General features: G+C 36.1%; 1 protein-coding gene across 1 annotated transcript; it reads right to left on the bottom strand.

The window, feature by feature from the left end:
• LOC145640363 (uncharacterized) lies at positions 1–4,663 on the bottom strand. Its single transcript, XM_081691654.1, has 3 exons — positions 4,388–4,663; positions 3,761–4,291; positions 1–839 (listed from the first exon to the last, which is right to left on the bottom strand). Exons 1-3 carry the CDS (start codon positions 4,661–4,663, stop codon positions 285–287), a joined length of 1,362 nt encoding a protein of 453 aa, XP_081547780.1. The 3' UTR covers positions 1–284.
• Positions 4,664–9,410: the final 4,747 nt, after the last annotated feature.

Here is a 9,410-nt window from a genome sequence, read left to right as displayed (position 1 = left end):
TTTTAACATAACTAGAAGATATATATATTTAAAGGCTATAGCCTTAATATTTACAAAGCTTATCCCAAAGTATTTACATTGAAGATCTAGGCAGAAGCAAAAAAAGCCTAAACAAAAGGCTATGATTACATCCGAAATTAAACTCCCACAAGGAGTATTATGTACATCAAAATTAAGCCCAAAAGCATCCTGCTTCCACAAAGCAGAGCTATCATACAATAACAACCATGAAACTAACCCAAAAGTTATGTTCATCCATAATTAAGAGAATGAGAAGAAAACAACTACTGATTAGCTGCTGCTGCCACAACCCTGTTCTTCTCTGCTTCATACAAATCAGAGACACAATCCGGAACCAAGTAATGGGTTTTGTATCCCACTGCCATCTCCCTTCCAAAAACAGCAAGACGGTGAGCCAATTCATTAGCCTCCCTTGGAATATGAGTGACTACAGCAACCTCAAATTTGGATAGTACCGTAGCAACATCACAAATTGCAGCAGCTAGTTCATGATGAGGATTAGGACCTGCTGACATTAGCATATCCCTAAGAACTTTGGCATCCGTCTCCACAATCACCTTCTTAACCCTCAGATCCTCAGCAATAGAAAGGTCATCATTCAATGCATACAGTTCAGTAAGGAGAGGAGAGATAACATCATATTTACATGAGAATCCTACATACCACGAGCCATCTGATCTCCTTATTGCACCTCCTCCAGAAGAAACTGCTGAGTTGAGCCATGCTCCATCAGTATTAATCTTAAAGTAGCCATCCCTAGGAGCCTCCCAAGTTGTAGCAGCAGAACTTGATTCCCCACTTTTCCTTTTATTATTCTCCTGTATCAAAGAAATTGAAATCTTATAATCGAAATAAAACTTAGTAAAAAGGGAAATAGGACCGATTTGTTTATCTTCAAAGATAGATGTGTTTCTATGTATCCAAAGATGCCACAAAGCAGTTCCAAAGATCAATTTCCACTTTTTATCTAATCCAAGATTATAATTAATCCAAATCTCCCAATCAGAATTTTTAAAGATGCCAAAATCGAAGTTTTTTGGAAGATAAAATTTGTTAAAAATATCATTCCATAAGATAGAAGAAGCAAAGCAATCCCTAAAAATATGTATGTGAGATTCAGAGTAAGTATTACACCTGGAACAAATTGGAGAAATAAGAGGCATATAAGTAGACAAGGTTTCAGCAACAGGCAAAATCGAATGAGCACAATTCCACAAAAACATTCTGTATTTAAAAGGAATTTGTATTTTCCAAAGATTTTTCCAAGAATTTATATTAGAAGAAACTAAGCACTTTCCTTGTAAAAGAAAGTGATAAGCAGATCTAATATTGAAAATACCATCCTTGCTCAAATCCCAAGTTATAAAATCCTCTAAATTAGCAAACCTTGACAAAGGGGTGGCCTTGATCATATTAAGAATATGCTGAGGGAGAAGATGTTCTATATCATTCAAAAACCAAGCTTTATCTTTGATTATATTAGACACCTTCCAATTATTCATGTGAGAGGGAATATCATCAATTATAACATCTTTCAAGGGACCTTTTCCTAACCAATGATGATGCCATAAGGAAGTAGAAGTTCCATTACCAATCCCTACCCTTAAACCCGAGGCAAGCAACTCTCTCCCTTTTAAAATGTCTTTCCAAATTTGAGAATGAGAAGAGTTAGCATGACAATCAAATAAACCTGCTTTCCTAAGATATTTCTCATTGAAAATCCTTACCCAAAGTTTTTCTGGTTTGGTAAGAATAGTCCATCCTAATTTAGACATGAAAGCTATATTCCACAATTTCAATCTTCTAACCCCTAGACCTCCTATTTCCATAGGCTTAGTGATATGATTCCAACCTATTCTTGTAGAGTATCTAGATTTATCAACCTTATTCCACAAAAATTTTCTGCAATTCCTTTCAATATCATCACAAACATCAATTGGAAGAATACTAGTTTGCATTAAATAGACAGGAAAAGAAGATAGCACAGATTTGACCAAGGTACACCTTCCTGCCATATTCAACAACCTAGATTGCCAACCTTTGATTTGATTAAATGTTTTATCAAGCAAGCCAAAGTAATCACTTTTTTTTAATTTGTTAGGATGAATTTCAACTCCCAAATATTTGCCAAAAGAAGTAGTGGAAGTGAAACTAAATTCAGTGATCAAATCTTTTCTTACATTATGATTCATTTTCTTTGGAAATATAACAGTGGATTTGTTTTGATTTACTCTTAAACCAAAAATATCCCCAAAATCCTGTAAGACTTGCATAATTAATTGAATATTACTCTTAGAAGCTTGTCCAAAAAGGAAAACATCATCCGCATAAAAAATATGAGACAAAGAGATAGATTTTGTTACCTTTATAGGCTTCCACAGTTTCTGATTAACCTTGTTTTCTATCATGAGTGAAAGTCTTTCAAGGCACAAAACAAAAATATAAGAAGACATCGGATCACCTTGCCTTATACCTCTCGAAGGGATAAACTCACTAGTAATTTCCCCATTCCATAAGACTGATATTTGAGGGGAAGTAATGCAAAACATAATCAAATTAACAAAATTCAATGGAAAATTAAAGCCAATTAGGGTTTCCTTAATGAAATTCCATTCCAAACTATCATAAGTCTTTGTTAAGTCAAGCTTAAGGGCCATGATATTCTTCCCAACTTTAGCTTTATGAAAAATATGAGACATTTCTTTAATAATGATTACATTATCCTCAATACCCCTGCCTTGAATAAAACTGGATTGTAACGGGCTAATCAAATTATTCAAAAAAGATCTAAGTTTACAAGAAATTAACTTAGTAATTAACTTGTAAACAGTATTACACAACCCTATAGGTCTAAATTGAGTCAAATTAACTGGATTATCAATCTTAGGGATTAAAGAGATATAAGACTTATTGATATCCGAATTAAAAGAGCCATTAGCAAAACTATCTACACATAACTTATGAAGAATGTGACTCAAGGAATCCCAATTAGCCTGAAAAAACCTTGGTTGGACTCCATCCGGACCAGGACATTTCATAGGCTCCATGCTAAACAAACAATTCTTAACCTCAACCAAACTTGAACTATAGGTGGCCAACATCAAATTGTCATCCACCGAAATCTTATTAGAAGGAGTAAAAGAACCAGAACCACCCCTATTTGTTATTTTTGACTGAAAAATATTTTTATAAAAATCAGTAGCCATATTTTTCAAAATTGAATCATCAGTGATCCAATTATCATTCAAATCCTTTAAGCACAAAATCTTTCCTCTACTTTTTTTTTATTTTGGCTAAAATATGGAAATATTTTGTATTTAAATCACCGTATTTTCGCCAATTAATTCCAGCCTTTTGTGCCCAAATAATTCTCTCCTTATCATAAATATCTTTTAATTCTTTTAACAAATCTTTTTCCAAATTTGTCAAAAAAAACCGAATTCTTAGTAGTTAAATAATTCTGGATTCCATCTAATCTTGCCAAGAGTCTATCCTTTTTATACTTAAGATTTCCAAAAATATTATGGTTCCAATTTTTGATATTATTTTGAAAATTATTCATACCTAAGATATAATTATCACACGGTTTCAACCAATTACTAACAAAAAAATCATTAAAATCCGGGTGAGAAAGCCAAACTTCCTTGCAACGTAAAGGAAAAGGACCATTAACTCTAGGATTAGAACAATCAATTAAAATAGGAGAGTGATCAGAATAAGTAAAAGGAAGATGAAAAACCTTAGTGTGTGGAAATTGCTCCACCCAAGCTGCGTTTCCAAGAGCCCTGTCAAGACGCTGCCTAATCAACGAGGCTCCTTCCCTAGCATTGCTCCATGTAAAAGGATTTCCATTATAGCCCATATCAAACATACCCGCTGCATTAGTAAAGTTGTTCATATCCCTGCATTGAGCGTGCCTAAAACCCTGCCCTCCAGATTTCTCACTCTGCGAAGTTACTTCATTCAAATCCCCGAATAAAAGCCAAGGAGTGTTAGGCGGAGGAAGATCAGATTGCATCTCCCTCCACATTGCATGCCTCTCTTTCGGCCTTGAAGGAGCATGCATACCAGTTACTAGAGCTTCATTGTTGGTGTTTTTGAAATGAAACAAAGCATGAAAAAAGGAAAAATCCTCCTTGAAATCAGCTACATCCACCACATTTTTCCAAAACAACCAAATACCCCCCCCCCCCCGTTTGTCATTAGCCTCCACAGCCTTGAAATCATGAAAACCCAATTGGAGCATAACCTGCCTAGCTCTAAGATCATCCTATTTTGTTTCCAGAAACACTAAAACAGCAGGGCGATGAATGTTAACTAAATGACGTGCATGAGGGATAAATTTGTCCCTACAAGCTCCCCTTACATTCCATAAAATGAAATTCATTTTCAAATTAGGCAAAGGACGCTGCAAAGAAATCGAAGGACGATTATTCGGGCCTGGATTCGAAGGGAGGTAATACACCTCCCAATCCCTCCAAAACTCGCTCATCCCTATTGGTATCACATCCTCTAATGACAATGGGGTCATTTGAGCTACTATCTCCCTCGGCCCCTGAAGATACCAATAGTATCGAATTTGCAATTGCATCCCCACCACCGCATCCTGAGAGATGAATGTAGCGATAAGGCGATTTGCCATGTTTTGACCTCTGGTTTCTAATTGCAAGTGAAAAACCGGAATTCTTCTTGGGATTTGAAGTGGAAACATTCGATCCCTTTCCTCCGCCCGTAGAATAGACAGAGCTTCCTGTTTTCTTTTCAAGGCATCCAGTAATCTCACCGCCCTTGTTAACTCCGTCGGAGAACCCGGCCGGCGCTTGATCAAAAGAGTTTTTATCATTGGTGAGGACGGGAACAATTGAAGGGTGTTTGATTTCGACTCCGATCCCTACTGCAATTCGTGCACTGGTATCCCCTGAAGAATAGGCTCCTTCCCCCGAGAATTCGAACAAATTCCCTGATCTGAGTCTTTGCGTCTCTGATAAGTAATCATGGGAAGAGCTTGAGACAACGGAGGTTGATTTTGGTTCTGCATGACTGGAAATTGAAGGGTTTTCCTTTTGAGAATTGGAACTATATGTTATTTAGCATGAAATTGTCAAAACTTATTTTCTAGAAATATGTATTACGTAGCTTTTGGTAAAAGGAAAATAAGTATGCTACTTCAATATAAATAAAAACAAGTATTATCGTTAGTTCTTTTTTTACATATATTAAAAGAAAAGCAACTTCTATAAGTTGATAGAAAAAGTGGACATAAAACAAGTATTAATTAAAAATGAGTAAAACAACCAAGCTCATCATAATACAAATTACGTGACTATTTGCCACAAGATTCTTGCTTTTATAAAACCAATACAACACAATCATAATTTAGAAAGCTATATAATAAAATCTTTATACAAATCACTTGTAGTAAACAAAAATATGAGGAACTTAGCTTAGTTTGGGTTTAGTAAGATGTCAAGTAGTTGTCTCAAAAGATCATTCCTTACTTGATTGTTTCATCAAGAACGAAGTCATGAATTAATGGAGGAAAGAAGTGCGTCGGTTTGGTCGGCGGCTAGAGGAGGGGTGGCACGCCTCAAACAAGGAAGGGTGGCAATGGTTATGATAAAGGTGGTGGTAGTGATGTTTCTTTACGGTGGGAAAGTAGTATGCTAAAACTTGTAGAAGAAAGAAGAAAGTAGATTAGCTAAGTCATTTACTAACTACAATCTCATTGTAGTGGAGTAATGTGGGAATTGGATGAAGCCAAAATCTTGGTCTTATCCTAAGTTATTGCTTAGCCGTGAAGGAAGAAATAAGAAGAGGTGGGTTTTTTTCTTTTATGGTGACCGAGATCAATTCTTGTCATTTGCAAAGTGATAAGCTTAGGAATTACATAACAAATGAAAGAATAGCAAATTTCATCTCCATTTCATGAATGTTGAGGTGGTGAAGAAATAAGAGGTGATGTTTGTCCTTTAGTAAGGGTATTTTGGTCATTTCATTCTCTCGGGTAAAAATACAGATTTTGATAATATTTAATGGAACATGAAAAATTTCACTTAATATGAAATACATTTTAAAATAAATTACTTTCCTCTATAAAATTAACTTTTGGAATAATAAAATATTAAAATAAAATTAAGACTAAAATAGTCATGCATGGTAAAATATTGATTAAACTTTAATTAAGCTAATAAAATAAAAATTAGAGTATAATAAATCATGTTTTAAAATCTCGGGTATTACATATAATTATGATTATTATAATTATTATTATGATGATTATTGTTTTGATTATTATTATGATGATTATTTATTATGTTGCTTGATATTTATTGTTATTGCTTGATCACACCTTTTATGCATGTTTAAAGGGAATTTGTACTTGTAATCACGCTTAATAAGATAATTAATAATCTTGTTTAGGGTTAATATGATTATAATTCAAGTGATCGCCAATAATAGTTTTATTTGTGCATTATATTCAACCAACATAGATAAACAGGTTTAGGGTTAATCCTAATGATTGCATGTTAGTCAGAAAGCGCACATGAATACAATCAGAATAAAGTAGAGGCCTATTATTATGGCAGGTTCAATCTCTTTTAGGTTGGATTTGTACCTTCATCCCCGAACCCTATATGGTTCAAGACCTTATGGAGTTGACGATCTCTTGGATCGTTAAGGGGTGTAACCTTCACCTCGTGAACGGTTTACAAGTTCCTAAAAAACTTGTTGGCGACTCTTTTGCTCTATCTTCTTTCCCTTTGGACGCCACCGTACTTTAGTGTATGATCACAGTGGGGTTCAAGCTAGGGGATAAATGCTTGAAATATTCCCTACAGTTTTTGGCGACTCCACTGGGGAGGATTTCTATTTTAATTCCTAAAATTTATTTTAGCAATGATTTAGAATGAGTGGATGAGACTCAAAACATTCTAAGTATTTCATGTGCGTAATTTTGATTAACATTATTTTCATATGGATAAAAAAGATCTCATTGGAAAGACCATCCGTAATGAGTTAAAACATAGGATTTTACACGTAGGAAATTTGAGAAATATCTTTCACAACTAGGACCGAAATAACACAGCGCGAAACTGGAAAATTTTATCGAGCACAGAAAGCTGCTGAGGCATGTAGGAATTAGCGTCAGCGAACAGAAGCTGGCGCCAGACATTTAACTGTAGCGCCAGGCGACAGCTCTGTCGCCGGTCGCTACAGCTAAATCCTAGCGCCAGCCTCTGTTTGCTGGCGCCAAATTCTTCCAATACCGAGCCAGAAATATGCGTTCTAATTTCGACAAGTTTTTCGCATTGTTTGCTCGATCCTACTTCTTGATTGAGTTTTTCTCACTTTTCTGAAACCCATATGTGTTCTACATATGGACATAACCCTCTGGGAATTCATGCTCCATCTACCTGATTGACGCTCTAAGCAACAAAGGGTATATCCGAGAATGTTGAATTCACCAAACCATGGAAGCGAGTTTTTCTAAAACTCGCGGTGTCCCATCCACTCGCGCCAACCCTTCACGGTTAGGCTTTCCCGCGGTGCATCCGGACAATTAACCATGGACCCTCTATTGACTAAACCATATCCCGAACTTTAGAGAACTAGAGCCATGGTTAGGTTGCAAACTCATTGCATCATATTGTGTCTACTTGACTAATTGTGCATTATTTGTTGTGCATATGATATATGTTTTCCTTAACCGTTTGTTTGACTTGCGTTAAGACTAAAATAAATTAATGACTAAAAGAACTTTGCCTAATTAATTAATTAATTTGAGTAAATAAAGTCTAAGATTTTAATCAGGATTGACCTAGTACGACTTTAGGCATACCTCTATTGATTAATAACACCGAAAACAGTCTCGGATTGAAGCTCCAGCATTGGCGCCAAAATTGAACTATAGCGCCACTCTGTGGAGTGTGGCGCCTGGCGACAACTCTGTCGTCTGGCGCTACACTACACAGTGCGACGCCAGTCCTGTCGTTTTGACGACAGTTCGAATAATTGATTGAGTCATCACCTAGTGTCTAATTAACCAGTTTGCTAAATAATTCGGTTAAATTTCGATGTCAATAACACTTTGTTAAGTCATTAATTGAGTCTAGTCACATAGTCTAGCCACATGGTCTTACACAAGAGTCCAAACATGTCACCTACACTCACTAGTCTTAGCACACACTTAAAGTATATATATCACCATGACCATGTCTTAGGTTCATGCATGAGTCGGTTTTTTCCGTCATTTAAGTTGGGGGTAAATTCCATTCCTAATTCTTCATATCTCTCCATCTACATCATCTTTCTTCACTTCCTCCATCCATTGCATGTTGAATAAATTTTGAGTCAAATAATTAACAATGAATATCCCCAAATTCCTTTTCCACATTACATGGTCGAGGAGAGAAGGGCGATTAATAAAGGACAACCTCATTATTCAAGTTTCACTTTTTGATAAACCAATTCGTCAAAAGGAAGGATAAAAAGATAATGGCAAGTCAAGAAGAGGTCAACGAACTTAGGATTCAATTGAATGACGTGACTGAGGTGTTAAAGGCTTTAACCCTTAAGATGACCCTGTGAAGCAACAACAAATGAACCTCATGCAAGAAAGTTTGAGAAAGCTATCTAGTGACTATAAATTTCAGGGCATTAGTTCACAAGGGGTCTCGCTGGACAAGGAACTTCTTCCGCATAAGTTCAACGCCACTGACATCCCTAAATTTAAGGCAACAGATAACCCTCACTTCCATCTAAGAGCTTTTGAAACTATAATGAGCATTAAGGGTATCGATAAGAAGGTTTTCCCCTATATGTTCTCACTATCTCTCGAGACCGTTTGCCAGCAATGGTTCTTTTCTCTCGAGAAAGAAAAAACCTCCACCTGGGAGTCCATAGCAAACGCTTTCATAGATAGATATAAGTGCAACATCTAAGACGAAACAGACCATAGACAACTTGAGATGTTAAAACAAAAAGAAAACGAAGGGTTCACATCTTTCTTCAATAAATGGAGGGAAACTTCCGCTAACATGGTTAAGGCTCCTACCGAAAAAGAATCTGTGAGGATGTTTATCAAGAATCTCCAAGGGAAGTATTCAAGGCACTTAAAGTACCAACACAACTTGCATACTTTCAAGGCTGTCTATAATATAGGCATTGACATTGAAGATGACCTTCTGAAAGATAATAGTGCGAGAGGAAAGAAGAACGATCATCCTTCTTCTTCCTCTCCCATTAATGAGGTACATGCCACAAACGCCTCTAAATCACGAATCCAAAGGTCAAAAAGAGTGTTCACCCCACTTGGCATGAGTTATGAAACGGCTTTCGAGAAGCTACACCACAAAGGACTAGTCATGCCCATAGGGCCTATCAAAGAT

Source organism: Chenopodium album, chromosome 7 (genome assembly GCF_948465745.1).
Source record: "Chenopodium album chromosome 7, dcCheAlbu1.1, whole genome shotgun sequence".
Classification (NCBI taxonomy): Eukaryota; Viridiplantae; Streptophyta; class Magnoliopsida; order Caryophyllales; family Amaranthaceae; genus Chenopodium; species Chenopodium album.
The sequence above is the reverse complement of the archived record's forward strand: the minus strand, read 5'-3'. Positions and strand labels throughout refer to the sequence as shown.